At 36.7% G+C, this 19,098-nt stretch overlaps 1 protein-coding gene across 4 annotated transcripts in view; it reads left to right on the top strand.

Moving 5' to 3' along the window:
- Positions 1 to 19,098, top strand: part of PUS10 (pseudouridine synthase 10) — a 65,907-nt gene that overhangs the window by 32,976 nt on the left and 13,833 nt on the right. For 3 of the 4 annotated variants that reach the window (XR_014297849.1, XM_082672835.1, XM_082672834.1), the window contains exons 5-11: positions 4,432 to 4,466; positions 7,699 to 7,810; positions 10,002 to 10,063; positions 10,360 to 10,405; positions 12,449 to 12,513; positions 14,029 to 14,114; positions 15,170 to 15,295. Coding sequence is in view for 3 of the 4 variants with exons in the window: in XM_082672835.1 (XP_082528961.1) it covers positions 4,432 to 4,466; positions 7,699 to 7,810; positions 10,002 to 10,063; positions 10,360 to 10,405; positions 12,449 to 12,513; positions 14,029 to 14,114; positions 15,170 to 15,295 (532 nt within the window). In the remaining variant the exon portion in view is untranslated. Of the gene's footprint in view, positions 1 to 1,514; positions 1,667 to 4,431; positions 4,467 to 7,698; positions 7,811 to 10,001; positions 10,064 to 10,359; positions 10,406 to 12,448; positions 12,514 to 14,028; positions 14,115 to 15,169; positions 15,296 to 19,098 lie in introns of those variants that run through there. The other variant, XM_082672836.1, reaches the window with a different exon arrangement.

Raw genomic sequence — 19,098 nt, 5'->3', positions numbered from 1 at the left:
CTGACTTCACTTAGTGTGATAATACTTGCATCCATGTTGCTGCAAATGGCATTATTTCATTCTTTTTTTACGACTGAGTAGTATTCCATTGTATATATGTACCACAGCTTCTTTATCCATTCATCTGTCAATGGACATTTAGGTTGTTTCCATGTTTTGGCTATTGTGAACAGTGCTGCTAATGAACATAGGGGTGCATGTACCTTTTTGAATTATAGTTTTTTCTGGGTATGTGCCAAGGAGGGGGTTACTGAATCATATGGTAATTCTAATTTTAGTTTTCTGAAGAACCTCCATACTGTTCTCCAGCAGTACAACTTACATTCCCACCAACACTGTAGGAGGGTTCCCTTTTCTCCACACCCTCTACAGCATTTGTTATTTGTAGACTTTTTAAGATGGCCATTCTGACCGGTGTGAGATAGTACCTCATTGTAGTTTTGATTTGCATTTCTCTAATAATTAGTGATGTTGAGCATCTTTTCATGTGCCTATTGGCCATCCGTATGTCTTCTTTGGAGAAAGGTCTATTAAGGACTTCTGCCCATTTTTCAATTGGGTTGTTTGCTTTTTTGTTGTTGAGTTGTATGAGCTGTTTGCCCTTGTCGGTTGCATCATTTGCAAATAATTTCTCCCATTCTGTGGGTGGTCTTTTCATTCTTTTTATGGTTTCCTTTGCTGTGCAAAAGCTTGTAAGTTTGATTAGGTCCCATTTGTTTATTTTTGTTTTTGTTTCTATTGCCTTGGGAGACTGACCTAAGAAAATATTGGTACGATTAGAGAATGTTTTGCCTATGCTCTCTTCTAGGAGTTCTGTGGTGTCGTGTCTTATGTTTAAGTCTTTAAGCCATTTTGAGTTTATTTTTGTGCATGGTGTGAGGGTGTGTTCTAACTTCATTTATTTACATGCAGCTGTCCAACTTTCCCAGTACCACTTGCTGAAGAGACTGTCTTTTTCCCGTTTTATATTCTTGTCTCCTTTATTGAAGATTAATTGATGATAGGTGTGTGGGTTTATTTCTGGGCTCTCTATTCTGTTCCATTGATCCATATGTGACAACATGCCATTTTTAATTCCTCCCCTTCTCTCTCTGTTCTTCCTTCCTTCCTTCCACCTCTGCTTGAATCAGCCTCAATCCCTGGCCTTACTGTAACCCACTCTCATAGTTTGGTGCTGGATGCACCCCCAGCTCAGAACTCTAAGCTTAAAAGCCATTCCCTGGACTTCCCTGGTGGCGCAGTGGTTCAGAATACGCCTGCCAATGCAGGGGTCACAGGTTCGGTCCCTGGTCCAGGAAGATCCCACATGCTGCGGAGCAACTAAGCCCCTGTGCTGCAACTACTGAGCCTGCACTCTAGAGCCCGGAGCCACAACTACTGAGCCCATGCACCACAACTGGTGAAGCCCACATGCTCTAGGGCCCGCGGGCCACAACTACCGAACCTGCTTGCTGCAGTTACTGAAGCCCACACGCCTAGAGCCTATGCTCCACAACAAGAGAAGCCACCGCAACAAGAAACCCGTGCACTGCAACATAGAGTAGCCCCTGCTCGCCACAGCTAGAGAAAGCCCGCACACAGCAACAAAGACCCAACGCAGCCAAAAAATAAAAAGGAAAAAAAAAAAAATTCCCAGGCATAGAGTTTCCATGATGTGTGTATACAGGTATATGCTTATGTGTGTGTGTCTGTATGTCTGTGTATGGCCAGAGTGCACAAGCACTTTTAGCAAGCACGTTATTCAACTGCCCCATTTAACAAAGCTGAACCCAGGATTAAATTCTGTGGTTTCTGAATTTTCAGGAGGTGACATGCTGCCTTTGGTATCAAATTTGATTAAACTTGATAACTTTAATGCCATTTGGTTCTGTTGGAGAGGAAGAATTAAATTGCTTACTCTAGAGAATGAATTTTTTCCACTAAGGAAAAGAACATTTATTAAAATTATCTTGGTGACTGAAAGGGGGAAATGTACTTCTTTTTCCTCAGCAGAAGCAGGTCCAAGGCATTATTAGCACGTGATAAAAATTGAATAATTGAGCAACACTGACTACTTTGGGATTCAGGTTTCCAGCCCCTGCTGTGTGATTAGTTCAGTTCAACCTGCTGGCATGCTTAAGCAGGGAGCCTGCAAAGGATTAGGAAGGAAAAACCCTTTAACAAATCTCAGGTACTGAAGACATTTGATTTAATTTTACATGTTACAAAGGTAATCTGGTTTCCCTTGGCAACCTCCAGTTCTACCCTACTTTATAATCAGAGGATGGCAGGTAGATTACAGACTTGATGGCATCATCTGGAAGTGACCATAGGGAACAGAGTTTGCCTCAAAAGAGGAGAGAAAAAGGTCAACATAAAAGGACAGAAGAGTCTGAGTTCCCTTAAAAAAAGGACAGATAGTTCTCTATAACTCAGATACCCATGAGGGTTTCATTGATGAGGGAGGTTCCAGAACTACTTATAGCAGAGCAGTTTGGGACATGAGGGAAAGGGATCAAGCCTTTTAAGTCTTTAAAGGGATAATAATTTTATTACTTGTGAAATACAGATAAGGTTTTAATTCAAAAATGACAGTAATAGTTACCATTTATTAAGTACATGCCAGGAATCTTACTTGATTCTTTACATACATAATTTCATTAAATCCTTATAATATCTCTGCAAGGGGAGTATTAATATCCCTTTACAGATGAGGAAACAAGTATTTATTGATCTGTTAAATAAAGTATGGAGGCTGAAGGAAGGTGGCGTAACATTGAATACAAGGTTTCAACTTTAGTCGATTTATTTATTTTTTTATTATTTATTTTTTCTATGATCTCAAAGTCCTATAAGTCTTAATAGCCCCTGTTACAAAACAGTATACTAAGTAATGTCCATTAATGATGACCTTTAGCCATCCAGAAAATTTTAAATTACAATCATCTTAGTCTAACTCTCTTATTTTATACATTAGGAAACAGAGTGCCAGAAATCTGGTAAAGCCTAAAGCCAGGTCTTCTGACAACTCATAATTTGTGTATTACATCATGCCCATGCACTTTCAGAGAGAGCTTGAGTAAATGGAAGGCAAGAAGGAAGGGGTCTTGCAGCGCTATAAATGGTATTAGTTTGAGCTAGCAAAGTAAACAAACTAACAGATCGGAAGGTACTGATGAGACATTTAGGCATTGGGAACAGTTCTAGTTCTTACCTAGCTAGTGATTAATTTATTCTGCTTGGCTCATGTCTGAACAAAGTAATGCACATGTTTCCAAATGATCCTAAGTCTTTAGCAGTCTCTGGTGCCCCACCAGCCACTTGAAGTTTAAAAGGACAGGGTTCTACATATGAACAACAAAAGCTGTCTCTCTCTCTCTGTCTCTCTGTCTCTTTCTCTTTGTCTTTGTCTCCCTGTCTCTCTCTCTCTGTGTCTTGCTCTCTCTGTCCCTCTCTTTCTCCAGGTCTTGAAGTGGATGTGACTGGCCATTTTTGTGACATGTAGAAGCAGAGACTACTTATGGCATTTTATTGACTTACACACGTATGCTTCTGTCATGTTCACAGAATGCTGTATATACAAGGCAGGCCATGTATTACCTTTCTTTAAGGTGAAAGCTATGGGAGTCTAATGGCAAACTGAGAAATCTTAGTGTCACACACTTACCATGCAAAGCATTTTATATGAATTTCACTTAATCCTCATAACGACCATGATTGTGAATGTTATTGTTTTCATTTTAGCAACTTTTTCAGTTTTTTATTAATCCTTCCCAGAACATTCTCCCTAGCATTTAATTATGAGAATTTTCAAAACTATATTAAAGTTGAAAGAATTGTACAGTGAACACCCATATACCCACCTAGATTCTATACTTGTTGCTATTTTTCTTTATTTGCTTTATTATATACCTATCAATTTATCCAGCCACCCATCTTAGTTTTTGTTGTATTTCAAAGTGAGTTATAGACATTAGCACATTTTACTCCTAAACACTTACATGTGGATATCATTAATTAGAGTTAAAAATGTTAGCTCTATTAAAAAAACAAAAAAAACTGAGTCCTTCTTTGGAGACATAGTATGTACTCCTCAATTACTTTGAACTTTCCCCTATGAAATAGTAAGATATTTAAATATATATATATAAGCTACCCATATTAAAAAACACTTGTAACTCATTAATGAGAAATAGAAATCTGTGGGGAGGAGGGGGATACCACTGTTGAATTCATAGGCCACAGCAAGCCAGCACTACAAAGTGGCATCTTACCTCACTTCTGATTTTAAATGAGATTGAGGTCATTGCTGCATTTCTGAACGCTAACTCCTCTCCTGAAAAGGAGAGTTTGATTAGCCAATTACTTAAGCAGTTTACTAATGATATTGGAACCAAATTTCAATGAACATTTTTTCCCTTTTCTTTCTGGGTGTGACTAAATTGCCTACAGCATGCTGCATGGTTGCTGGTAAAACAGGAAATGGGGTAAGTAATTTAGGTAGGGAATTTTTACTACCCTTTAAATATAAGCTACCTGATTCTTAAAGTACTTTTACTACTACTATCTCTTTTTTTAGAGGGAGTTCACTAGCTGCTAGAGAAATTGGCACAAAGAGGAAATTTTTATTGTGTATATTTAAGGTGTTAACCTTGTTTAATTGGTTTATTTGCACAGCATATTAGTAGTCTATTAAAGCAGACTCATTTTTTTTGGTAGATTTATCATGAATGTAAATGCATGTAGTTTGGCAACTTATTTTAAAGGAACACATTTTATACTGGTTTTAGAAACTAAATTATAAAATTAATTATGCTATAAAAGATACATAGTAAAGTCCTAGTTAAGGCAGAACAACAGTGAGTTTATACATAGATAAGACATAGAAAACATAGGTCCACAATTCTTTATCTGAAACCCTTGGTGCCAAATGTGTTTTGAAATTTAGAATTTTTTAGACTTTAGAAATATAATGCAGTATAAATACCATATATAATATACCCATCTCCTCCAGAGTCTGGGATAGTACTATATAATCAAACATTACTATTTCTGCAGTGAAATATATGAATAGTCACAATAAATTTGATAAACAAAGTCTAAATAAATAGCCTCACATGTTCAAGTCAGAGTTTGGTTGCCAACTGAGTTAAGGAAAAAATCTTTAATTTCCCAGAGCTTTCTGGATTTTGAAATTAAAAATTTTATACCAGTATGAAAAGGACCATGTGACTACTGGAGTTTCCTGTGTACTCTGGAAAGAAAACCACAGAGAGAAGTATAAATTTCTGTATCAGAATCTCATACTTGGTGTTTTATAGAAAATTAGTTGATTTGGCTTTTTTGTGTGTGTTGTATTTCACATCTGCATTTTTAAAAGGGTAATAACCACATATTTATTAAAGGTTTGGGGGTTCTGTTAGGTTATGTTAAATTAGTCTCAAATGCTTGTGATTCTGGCATAATAAAATTTGATCCTATGAGAAATTTGTTAGCATAGTCAAGTCAGAGCATGCTATTTTTTAAATGTTTCCAGTTTGCGTCTATCTTGCTTGCCGTTGTTATTTCTTATTGAAGGATTTTAAACTAAGCTTAGTTCTTCCAAAAGATCCTGATCAATATAGGGATACTAGAACAGAAAAAAATATAGAATAGTAGTCTTTTCTCTCAGTGTCCCTAGTTCATTCTAATATCAAAAGGTTGTGGAGGAATTGCCGTTAAAGAATTGATTCAAGGAATTTAGGAAAAAATGTATTGGATATTTTGGTTCATATTTGCTTTAGAATGGTTATCCTGTTGTATCTATAGCAAAAGTGATCCTAATTAATATCCTCATCATTAGTTATCTAGCAGAGGAAAGAGGGAAATGCAGTTACTAAGTATTAAATTGGTACTGAATTTACCTTAATGACTACTGATTCCCCTAAAGGACCATCAGCCATAAGCTAAGGACCTTTGTGAAAACACTCACCCTAAATTATATTAGAAAAGCTATTAGCCACATTCAACTTGCAGGATTGAAAATATGGAGTTTTAAGTATTATATTTTTGCCTTAAATGTGAGGTTAAGGTTTCCAAAATGTCTCTTAACGCTTTCTTATAGCTCTTTAATCTGGAAGGAAAAAATTACTGTTGAAGTTTTTAAACTGGATTAACGTGCTTTAAATGTTTTTCAGAGACATGAGGGACTTAAAGTATCAGTTTTCTTAAATATATAATGAGTAATGTTTTAATCCATTTTTAGGATTGGCTTTGGCTACAATCCTTTGTACTCTCTAGAGTCTAAACAATTTTTAAAGGGTTTTCCATTCTTGTGTTTTCTGTTTCACCTTTTTATTCTTTAAAATGTGTGCTCATACCTTAATTATTTACTTTTCAACTGCGATGCTATTTTATGCAAACATCATTAGTTAAACTGTTGATGCAATATCAAGATAGTCTGAAAATTTCTAAAATGTTTCTGATAGAGAACTAAGAACAGTTTATGAAGCTAAAACGCTCAGTGTTTGAATAAGTTCTTAAGTGTAAGGAACTAACTTAATTTTTTTGTCAGATGTAGGGCTTATCAGAGTATTTCATTGTTAAACCACAATCCCAAAGCATATGAAAGCACTCTGTTTAACCATTTATTCTCAGCTGGATAAGAATGGGTAGATCAACTATTTCTTAATTTGCATTTTTTAGAGGGACAGTGGTCTTTGTGTGTGTGTGTGTGTGTGTGTGTGTGTGTGTGTGTGTATTTAGATCAATTAAGTTTAGCCATTAGCTAAATTATTTTTTGTTTTCTACCTGTAATTCTTAGTGTCTTTTGGTCTTGAGGAATTAAATTACAATGGATATTGACTATATTGTCCTTTCTAATAGTGAAAATAGGACATTGAAAGAAATGATTCGCAAGTTGGCCTAAACACCTCTCTTGTTAAAAGCAGTCCTGTAAATAGCTATAGGACTGATTTGAAGTTTTAATTATTTGAATGATACAGCCTGTTTAATAGTGATACTGCAGAGTAGGACTGTTTAAATATTACCATACCATGTTTTTCTTTCCTTTTTCTTCAGTTCCTTTCTATCTCATTTTAGGTTACAAACTAAAAGCTAGAACTCATAATTGGGACTTCCCCAAACCTATTTATTGGCTCATGAGTAGATTTTGGGGGAATGTAAAATATTTATTGAGATATTTATATGTTGTTAAATTGATGAGCATTCTAGAACACTGATACTTTAGGATTTGATACTTCTTCTTTACCAGTAAAGAGAAGTACAGCTTTTACATTGATTTCCCAAAAGTAAGCCCCCATTATCAGGAAGAGAGTAGATACAAACATTTTTGGTCTGAGATTATTGTAATACACAGTTTGTAGTTTCTAAGCAATAAATAATCCTCTCTATTCCACCTTTCCATCTTCTGATGTATAAATCCTGGAATCTGGCAATTCTATCTCAGAAAAACCTCATTTGTATGCTTTTGTCTTTGAAGCTTCAAAAACTGTCTTATATGCCATTAAAAAAAAGCAGTTTCTTGATTCTACTAGAATATAGGTCCATGAACTGAGGAATTTTTGTCTGCTTTGGTCTCTGCTTTCTATCTAATGTGTACAATAGTGCCTGGGACATAGTAGGCACTCAATAATATATACTTTTTAATAATCACATAAATTCTTACTTTCATAAAAATGAAGCTTTTCATGTCAGTGAATTAATTTTTATGTTATTCAGAAAGCAGAGTCTGTCGCTGGAAAGAAATGATACAGTTCAGCTAAAAGAAGCCTACAAATGGATAACTCACCCCCTGTTTTCAGAGGAACTGGGTGTTCCCATTGATGGAAAGGTATTGGGTCATCAGCATTTTTAATTTTATTCTGTGGTTTTACTAGTTTTATTTCATTAAATGGCAGAGTTTTGGTTATCCAAAAGAATCTTCTCTTTCAATAATCCAATGAAGGATTTTTAAGATTTTAAAATGTTAATTTCTAACAGTCTTAAATTGAGGTTAAGGTTTTTCTTTGTTTCTTTTTTTTTTTTTAAAGATTTCTTTGTGATCCAAGACACTTATAACAGGTGCAGTGTATCCTAATTGACCTTAAAAGGTTAGAAGTGAATCTTTGCCTTTAGTATATTTATAGTTTAATTAGATAGATTTACTGATACAAAGCTAAACATAAATAACTAGGAACAAGTGTGGAGTCAGCTCTAGACTATTTAATTTTGGTTATCTGTGGCTAGTTTTGTTTTCAAATATGCAGACAGACCCTATTCAACTACAGTGAGCATGGGCTCAACCTATCCCACCTTGTTGGTATCTCAGGTCCCTCTGTTTAATTTTAAGCAGACTGCCTTTGAAACCAGAACACTTACCATCTCCCCTATTCCAAGGCAGACCTTGCCTCAGCCTTTGAAATGGATTGAATTTTAGGGAAGAGTTCAATAGGTTTCCAGAGATGGAAACAGGACATATTCCCAGCTCCTCTTAAATTAGACTTTAATAGTATGGCCTCATTGCTTCATCATTTTGCATGAAGGAAATTCCCTGAATATCAGACACACCCCTATTCAAGTAAAGTCACAAAACCATCTTTCAAAGCTAAGTAATTAAAAAATTTTCCTCGTTCTGAATTACATAGCTCTGTTTCCCTCTGTTAGTAAGAGTAAGCTCTGTCCTTTAAACTGACTACTAACAGAATAGAGAATAAAACCACTTCACCGATAGTATGAAGAGGAAATGAGGTGATGAAAGTACTTTGGAAATTAGAGAAGTCATTGATGCAAAATATTTTAACCTCAAATTTCAGTTTGAAGCACAGATAATTTTACATGTTGAATCAGTGAGAACAGAAAATAAAAAACAAAAGATGCGGTAATGTTCTAATGGATTCAGGATGAATGAAGTTTTCTTGAGTAAAAAGAATGTGTTGCAATTTTAATTTTATTTTGTAGATTAGAGCAAAAATTTAGCTATTCACTATTGTGATTATAGAGTCGCTAATAGGCCTGCTGACGATCCAATGCAATCAGAAAATATAGAACACAATAAAAAAGGAAAAATTGTTATATGGTATGATATTTATATATTTTTCTCAGTGTGGAATTTTGTATAATCTCCATGGAGGTAAATGTATATAGAGTATGAACTTGTGCTTTTTTGTGTACAAGGATGTTCATTGTGGCATTTTTTAAAAACAGAAAAAACTTAACTACAACTTAAACATCCAACAGTCCCTAGAGTGGAAAAGATGTTCGTGATGCAATATTAATTGAATTAAGCAATTTTCCAAGTCTGTTTAATATACAAAGAAGTATATACATTTATGTTTATATTCATAAAAATGGCTAGAAGGAAACATGCCAAACTGTTACTGGTTCTACCTCAGTGGAATGGGATTGAAAACCCATCCTGTTTGATTATTTTATAATTTATTATGATCACTTTTTTAATAAAACAAAAAATTAAGATCTTGCTTTTAAAAGTCAAATCCATTAAGAAGTTTGAGCACTTAAAACAAGCCTCATACAGAGTTTTTAAGCATGTGCATAAAGTGCTATTTGCTTTGCTAATAATTCTAATCATAGTACTGACAGGAGTAATTCTTCATTTCTTTCAGTTATCCCTTTCCAATTCCCTGAATTCTCATTCATCTTCATACCTAATTGTACATTTATATATTTTTCTCAGTGTGGAATTTTGTATAATCTTATACAAAATTTATACATGTAGAAAAAATATACTTGTACAAAAATGTATACATGTACAAAAAATCATACAAATTTATTTTAAAATTTGTTTTAAACTTGTTTTTTGTGGGATCACTGATGATTGAGTTTTAGAAGTTAAAAAAAAAAAAAAGATGATTTCCTTTACAGCTGCCCTGTGAACAAGCTGATTTGAAAACAGTAGTATTTCCAGTTTTTCTTGTCACTCTTTTTCTGAGCCAGTCTTTGAGAGTTAATTTCTGTTTCCATTCATAAGTTGTTAGATGTTAGTTTCCTTTTGCTCATCTTTAAACTGTCTTTATAATTTTTAGAGCTTGTTTGAAGTGAGTGTGGTCTTTGCTCACCCAGAAACAGTTGAGGATTGCCACTTCCTGTAAGTTACAATGTAAACAACAATGCCAATTGTGCAACATTGTTAATATTTTTTGATTTTCATGAAAATAGTATTGCTCTTCTTTCTAATGAGCCTGTCAGAACTTGTCATGTCTTAGTAGGTTGTGAGCTGTCTGACATAAGGGTCTAGGCAAACCAATGCAGCTCATAGAGGGATTCATTTTGTCTGCTTCTGATATCCTGAATTTAGCAGCCATGTTGTATAAAATATATTTGAATTTTATCCTCCCCAAAATAAACTCATTAATCTTTTATATTACCTTGAATTTTACTTAGACGTGCGATATGCCCAGATTGTTTCAAGCCAGCCAAAAACAAACAGGTAAGGATTCCTGCTTCTTACTCTTTAGTGAGTTTTGTCTGAGCTGAATATTCAAATTAACAACAAAAAGGATATGCATTAGAAATGTTGGCAATCTATTATACTAAGAATCAGTCTTTAAATATTTCCATTTGCTACATTTATTTCCATTTTTTCAATTCTCAACACCTTTGCCTTTGGCTGGGAAGTCATAACACACAAATGTTCTCATGCTTGTGTCAGTGTCTGGATTGTTTCCCCAAGATTATGTCATCTGGGAAAATACCTGTTCAGTATCATCACCATTCCAAACTTTTGTCTAATATTTATTTTCTAGAAATCGGTGTTTTGAAAATATAATCCAAAGTAAATTATTTTATTTAGAACAGTCCTGAATTAATAGAGCCTATTTCAGGCTACATTTGCCAAAAGGTATTTTATTTAAACTCTCCTTTACTGTCTGATGTGAGCTGGTCTTCATGTTAATGAGAAAAATTAGTTAGCATGTACTTTTAGTTTCTATTATGCCAGGATAGAATAGCATGGCATGATATTGGCAAGCTTTCACACCCCAGTTACTTAGCTGGTTTTGTGTAGACTCAGGCATTCCTAGTTTTACCGACGTCCATTTTGCTGTTGTGGTTGTTAAAAAGAATATAAGTTTATTGCCAAAGATACATCTTTTGGTCTTTCCTCTGGCCTGGGGTGGGAGGGGAGGGTTGGGGAGTTTGTAACATTTGCCAAATACCCTGTGTGGAAATAATCAGAAATGCAGGAAGCCTAAAACACTTCTTGCCTCCCTTTCTCACATCATGGTATACCTAGAACATTACCATGTTTGGCCAGCACCCTGAGGTTAACAGATGAAGTTGCTCTAAGTTGTAAGCAATAGGCCTGGGGGTTCTCATTGTTCCAGGCCCTGCCCCTCAGCCCTGGTGAACTAGAGGGATCTGGGCACAACTGTAGCCCAGTGGTATGCTTTGCCATACCAATTGGGAAGCTCTGCCCAAATGAGCTGTAAGCCATATTTATATTAAAGATCTAGTTTTATTTTTTGTTATCTTTGAGGAAGTATATAAGTACCAGCATCAAATAATAGAGTAAGGAAGTTTTTGTCAAACGATCATGGACACCACGCCATTTGGCCAGTAGGTGTTGTATAGTCTTAAATGTAGTTTTCCTGCCTTATGGCTGGGAATAATTTGAATGACCTTTTGAGATTCTTTCAGGCCTAAGATTTCATATCTTAACAAGCAGGCACTTAATTTTTAATTCTAACCCTAGGACACCTTAGGGTTCCCCAGAATATGGTTTAGAAAATCAGTTTTTTGATGATAAACTGTTTAGATACCTACATTATTCTTCTTTTCAGTCAAGTATAATTTCTCATAACAGAAGAAATAATTGTGATTTATCATAGTGACCACAAATATATGCACTAATTAGTTCTAGTATGTCTACCATGAGGTTTGGCTTTTCTTATTTTAAAAAACCCAGAGTGGGACATTTGTAGATGCCCTTTAATTCAGTATAGTGGATTAATTTACTTTCTCAGAGGTTGGTGAGTGATATTGAATTGCTAGATGCCAAGTCAGGCTGGTTGGCTCTGTTTTACCCCTTACCCTGGCAGCCAACTCCTAAACTATATACCGTGGCCCCTGAGGGATGTAGGGAAGAAAAGATAGATGGGTCAGTCTAAATTTCTTTTGAGGTCTAGGAAAAAATATTCAAAGCACATTTCCTGCAATGTCATCATTTTTGTATTTGAAGAATACCACATTTTGAGGGGAATGGGAGAGTGCAGTGAAGAAGACATTCTGCTAGATCCACCTGGTATTATAGACATAGACTAGATTGAAGAGAAGGGTTATAGGGTCTACCAATCACAGAACTGACAGTATGAACACTTGTGCTTCATTTATTTTCTTGAAGTTATTAAGTATTTCTCCCTTTTAAGTATGGTTTAAAATGATATAATTTCTCCAACCATGTTCTTTGTTTCAACTCTGATGTTTTCTTATATGGGTGATAAAATGTCTTTTCTTTTCATTTTACCCTATATAGTCAGTATTCACTAGAATGGCAGTTATGAAAGCTTTGAATAAGATTAAAGAAGAGGATTTCCGCAAGTAAGTAGAATTATAGTAACAAGAAATAATCATGGAATTTTAGAATAAAGGGAATGTTAGAAATAATCTGGATTATCTCTAAAACAAGACTGGATATATTTTAGGGAACAGGATTGTGTCTTAATCTTTATTATATCCCCAATCCCTGGCTCAGTATCTGGCATGTAGTGGTGTTCAGTAAATGTCAAATTAATATTTGAATTTATGAATCATGTCCAACTTCTTTATCTTTTAGAGGAGGATATTGAGGTCCAAAGAGGGAGTTGACTTGCCTAAGATTTCAACTGGGCAATAGAGAGTGGACATAGAGCCAGGTTTCCTGATTCTCCAGCCTACTACTGGCCCCATTACATCCCTTGTCCTGGATTTCCTGTTATTGTACATCTCCAGAAGAGGGAGAAAAGGGCTCCTGAGTTTCCTTTCTTGTTAAAATATACTGAACTACAGTAAATCTTAGATTTAATTCTCAGTGTGTTCATTTTATTTAATAAAATATTATCATAGTTATCCTTCCAGAAGAAGTTATGACGAAGGTTTCATATATTTTTCTGACTAAACATGAGTCTCAGAATGGAAATATTTTTATTAAAAAAAAATTTTTTTTTTGGCCACGCTGCATGGCTTGTGGGATCTTAGTTCCCCGAACAGGGATTGAACCTGTGCCCCTTGCAGTTGAAGCACAGAGTCCTAACCACTGGACTGCCAGGGAATTCCCTATTAAACTTTAGGAAGTAAAGACAGTTACTCTCTACAAGCAATAGTTCCTGAGTTTCTAAGTGCTTTCTTTGTTAAGACATCTTGGGAAACGGAATGAAAACTTTAAGACAAGCATTTTGGATTAAGTCCACACCTAGTCATTTACAGGTAGATTCCATTCCATGGCTTTGGAATTTCTCAGATGGTGGACAGAGAATAAAGCCATGCATTGCTCTTTCTGGTCTGTCCTCAGCTGGATTGAAGTTTCTTAGCTAAAGGACAGAGTCTGCCATATTCCACTTTTTCTGGCTCTGTGGTCTGATTCCCAAGGTCATAGTTGAAATGAAGAGGAAAAAGAGAGAAAAATGTTGGGAGTACCCTCGCCATAGGTGGGACATGCTCATGTGGCCAGTCTCTGACTGCACACCAGCTTTACCCAAATGACTGAGGACCTTGTCAGCCAGCAGCAAGTGTTCATGGATAGCAAAATAACCTGGAGAGGTTGCCACTACATATAGATGCATTTTTTTCCCCAAATCTCCAGGTTGATTTTGGAAACTGTCATTTGGGAACATGAGGCCTCCTGAGCATGAATGTTATTAGCGAGCCCTTATTTACTTAGTGCCACTCTCATGTATTAAAAGTGGTACTCCAGAGGCCTAAGAGACCCTTATGGTTCCAAAACTTAAAATTAGGGAGAGGCTTAGTCCTTGAGAGACTCAGGCTCTGTGTAACTCAGACAGTGTTGATTCATCTTAGTTATGTGTTTCAATATCATGTCTGGAAAATAGTAGCTGTAAAATTTATTTTGTTTTGCAGGCAGTTTCCTTGTCCTCCAAACTCACCAAAGGCTGTATGCAGTGTTGTTGAAATTGAATGTGCTCATGGTGCTGTTTTTGTGGCTGGTAAAATATTCAGTCCAGGATATACTTACATTGTCAATTTTCTCTGCTTTCTGAAAAACTCAACTAACTCCTCCTCTGTTTCCTTCTTACTGTTGTTATTAATTTCTGATTAGTTAACTCTTTTGAGAACTAGAGCTGATAACCAAGTTTATTGTAGGTTCTGTAGGCATTCTTAAGGGTCACTCAGGAGATTTGTTATTTAAAATGCCATGTTGAAGGGAAATGATACTTCCCAGGTTTAATAGTTTTCATCAGAGATGGCCAGGTAAAAATATGGGTACACGTACAGACCTCAGACTGGTCAGGAGAAGGGAGAGGATGTTTTATAACATGAAATCAATCCTGAAAAAAGTTATTTTATTATCTGCAAAATGACTAAACATTTGGCTTCTGCCTGGAAAAAGAAATTGTTGCATTGACTTTCCCAAGAGGTAAATCGGGTAGACAGTTTTTGTTTTGAAAGCTACAGCTGTTTCATAGTAATAGCTGAAATGAAATTGCTCTTTAGTCTTGAGTATAATACCCTGCCCTGGCGTAATAAAAGCTACCTGCCTTGGAGTAGCTTTTTTCATAAAACAGTGAGTCATATTCTGTTAGGGTTTTTTTTTTTGCTTACAAAAACTTCAAAATTTCCTGTATTTGAATTCTTTGGAATACATTATCACCAATGACTATTACACTGAGAGTGTTATTAACCAGGCATAAAAACAGTAGTTGCTCTTTTTTTAAGTGATTCATAGTGTGTTCCATAATATTGTAACTTGTTCAGTCAGCCAAAAAGATTAATAAGTATATTGAGCATTCCTTTAGAACTCATTTGATGATTCATACCGTGTCTTTAGCCATCTCTTCTATTGCTACCTTAAATTTTTTCATTTAATTATGTGTATGTGTTGACTCTCCAAATTAGATTGTAAGTAGGTTGAAGGCTAAACCTTGTTTTATATCATAGCACCTAGGATACTGGCACTCAATAAATAGCTGTTGCTTTCCTTTTTATCCTGTTGTGTTAAGCACACCATTCCATCCAGGTGACCTTTATATTTCTTTGGCAGGGAGATATAATAAATACTCCAGGAATCTACCACAAACTCCTTGGATAATTGACGGAGAAAGGAAGCTGGACTCTTCAGTGGAAGAATTAATTTCAGACCATCTTTTGACAGTGTTCAAAGCAGAGAGTAAGTGTTATAATATCCATATTTTAGTTACATTGTCATTCATGAATAGACTTCTTGAAGGTGGCAGGAAAGATTTCTATATTTTGTAAACCACCACCAAGTCTGGGCCCCTTGGCTGGCAGCTTCCTGTGAACAGGGACCGCTGTGTCCTGAGCTCCTCTGCCCTGGGCTGGATTTGAGCCAAGGTGCCCTAGGATTTCTCTCCTCTCTCAAGGTTACGCTTTTTCCTGGGCAAATTCAAAACAATTGAAACTACTTTAAATGAATGCACTTAAGCTCTGACCTTGGGACACCTTGAGCCTCTGCCTCTTTTTGGGAATATGAGGTAATTAAAATACAGCTTCCACATCAAGTGCTGTTCAAGAATAATCACTGGCAAATGCCCAGCTTCCATCTTAACGGCTAAAGTGGCCTAGAATAAAGTTCAGGCCTAGAGAAAATAGATCAATAGCTACCATTTTACAAAGACTTAATAGTAGTTGTGTTGTTTTAATTTCCTAAGTATTAATGAGCCCAGGTTTGTGGGGTGAGTCAGATCCTGTCAGGCATATGCTTTCTTTGCTCAATAGGGCTATCAGGTCAAAGGAGTAAAAAACCTTGTGATTTCACCTAGGATTAGTCTAGAGGAAAGGGACTAAGATTTCAATCACAAGAAACCATGTTGTACATCAGGAGAAACTGTAGACAATGAGTAAGTATATCATACTCTTTGGAGTGGGTCTCCTAGCATAATTAGAACACCTTTTAAAAAAATATTTATTTATTTATTTGGTTATGCCGGGTCTTAGTTGCGGCAGGCAGGCTCCTTAGTTGCAGCATGTGGGCTCCTTAGTTGCGTCAGGCAGTCTCCTTAGTTGTGGCATGTGAACTATTAGTTGCGGCAGGCATGTGGGATCTAATTCCCTGACCAGGTATTGAACCCGAGGCCCTGCATTGGGAGCATGGAGTCTTATCCACTGCTCCACCAGGGAAGTCCCAGAACACCTTTTTTGAAGGACCAGATAGACCAAGACATCCATCTTTTTCTCTCACAAACCTTAAGACAAGCCTGCTTTAGGAATGGCGAGCAGGTGACCAAAATGAGACATGGCTATCCCTTCCAGCTCTCTGCTTGTTAAGAGGAAAGAGAAGCACTTCAAAAACCATATCCCTCTTATAATTTGTTGCCTATCAGGTAGGTGGGCCCTTTTAAAAAGGGCCTTTAAGAATTGTTTACTGAATGGAGAAGAAAGTAACCTAGCAACGTAATATTTTTCAAAATCTTAGCTGTAAAGGGCTATTGCCACGAGCTTTTACCTACTTGATTTAATATTTACACGCTGATTATCTCCTAAGACTTACCCAAGTTACGAAGAAGTGAAAATAAAGCGTTAGCATGAAAAGTGTCCTTCAAACTCTTTTGGGGGGGCTACCTTATTCCCTTTCTGTAAGAAAATTCAAGATTTTGTTCTGATTATTTGGGTCCCAAGGAAGCCTCCATTACCAAGAGGGCTGTTGGGGGGCTCTAAAATAGCTATATGTTTCCCCCTTGAAATCTTTCATGAAGGTGATTTGTTGTCATTTTCCATTTGAGAAGGGAAAAAAAATTTCTCCAAACTGAAAATAAAGCAAACTGTGTGTTTAGCATCTGTAATTGTGTGCTGAGGAAATTTATTAAGAGCCGCTTGAGAAAAAGCAGACCTCTGGGCCTCTGTGCTAACTGGCTCCTTGTCGTGAAATAAAACCTTGTTGTTTGAAATGCCTGATTAATAGCATCGATTTGCTAAACTTGTGCTTCTCAGATACATTACTCGTTACTTCTGTGATTCACATCTGACAACTCTGGGAAAATGGTTCTGACTGTTGTACCTCTGTGCTTTACAGCTCTATGAAAATAAACCAGTATTGCATGAAGCAGCCAAGCTACTTCTATAAAGCAGAAGTAACTAGTACTCCTTCCCCTCAGTGGGAGATACAAACTTGTTTCTCAGCCACTTCAGACTGACACATCATATTCTCTACTTGCCAGTTCTCTAGTTAATAAGTAAAACTTTGACACACTCTCAAAATCAATATGTCTAAGAAATGTTTTCCTAATACATTTATTACTTCACTTATGGAATAAATATTTGTCATGTCAGTTCCCTGCTGAAAACTGGTCAGTGACTAGCTACAGGGTAAAGTCCAAACTATATAACTTGATATTCTGAGACCGTCATCATCTGGCCTCTGCCCATCCTTCAGTCCCATTGTCTATCTGCCCCCAGGTATGAGAGCCACTACAGACTATTGAACCCCTTACAGTTCCTGATCATTCTTGCCCTTGGTTTTGTCCTTGTTGTTTGTTTGTTTGTATGTTTGAAATATCTGTTCCATTGAGCAGAAGTCTGTAGAACTCACAGGATTAGGGGGATAAGGCAAGGCGTAATGTGAGTTTAGAAAAATCAACTAAATTTTAAGCATATATTTCCTCATACTTAAGGCAGTGACTCCTTTTCCTTTTTTTGTCATTTATTATTCATAATTGCAAATTATTTTTTAAAGTTTGCCCCCTGAAGTATTTCTCAATGTAGGGTCCAAATTTGCAACATTTTTCTAAAAGATATAATAAATACCCCTTCTCCCTTAATCTGGATTTAATGTTTCTTTGGACTTCTCAAGAGCCTAGTTTTCTGTACTTTTTTCTTATTGATGGGCTGGAATTTGTGGGAAGTTTTATGGGCTAATTTATGAATTTGAGATTTCTGGTCTGATTGAGTAGTCACTAGTAGATCTACCTCTTTGTGTCCTGTTCATTCCCTCCACTCCTATCAGTCACAAGTTATGGCTTAGTCACTGTAGGGCCCTGGTTCCCCAGTATTATGCCTGGATTAGAGATGGAGGTGGGCAGGTATAAGACAAACTACAGCCCCCCACCCCCACCCCAGGGAGTATCTTTCAGCTTCCCAGATGCCATTTTGAACTCTCCATGTAGCTATCCATCCCTAGTTAGCACTACTCTTGAGTCTGTTGACTCTGACTAGAAGCTGCTGATGTTGCTATAGGTTTATTAGCTGCTTGACAATGGAGTATAGACATGGAATGGAGGGTTCTTTGGGACTTAATGGTCCGCAGAATCCTACTACCTGCCTGGTGTAGATTCTCCCCCTGGAGAAGAGCCTGACATTGTGCCCCTCATGGCTGCCCTCTTGGCTAGTCCCCAGGTGTTAACACTGCACAAGTTACCCAGACCTCTGAGCAGCTTGAATTCTAGGCCGACCTTAGATACCTAGGCCTTACCTAACCAGTCCTGGGTTGGTCCTCTCTGGGAGACCCACAGTTTTGGGCCATGTGGGGCAGAGAAGAGCCCACTTCACCTTGGCAGTGGGTGACAGGCAACAGCTTGGAGCCCATGTTTCCAACAAGCGTTGGCCTTGACTTGCTAAAGGGATGTCTTAAAGGTTAAGGAAGGGTGAAATCTTACTTTCTTCACAGCTAAACATCCTAGAAAGGAGAGCTGATCTTCAGTGTAGTTTTTATAGCACTTTTCAAGCCTTTTAGCCTTCCTTTTTCTAAAATCTACATGGGACCTTTGCATATTGAACCTTTCCTAGGAGAAAAATGTCTGTCAAAATGGTACAGACCCTCCTTCCCTTCTACCTTTCCTGTCTGTCCTTCCCAGCAATCTTGTCCTTCCTCATCTTGTGCTCTCCAAAGTGGCTGAACTATGTATTGACCAGGGTTTCCAAAACATCCTAGTCTTTCCCAATCCCTGGTACAAGAGGACTGATTGGTCTTGCTTGTCCCAGTTGGCACGAGTCTGAGCTCTTCCAGCTGTCTTTGTG

The sequence above is a fragment of the Grampus griseus genome (assembly GCF_964374135.1).
Source record: "Grampus griseus genome assembly, chromosome: 15".
NCBI lineage: Eukaryota > Metazoa > Chordata > Mammalia > Artiodactyla > Delphinidae > Grampus > Grampus griseus.
Note: the sequence above shows the minus strand (reverse complement) of the source record. Positions and strands in the feature narration are given on the sequence as shown.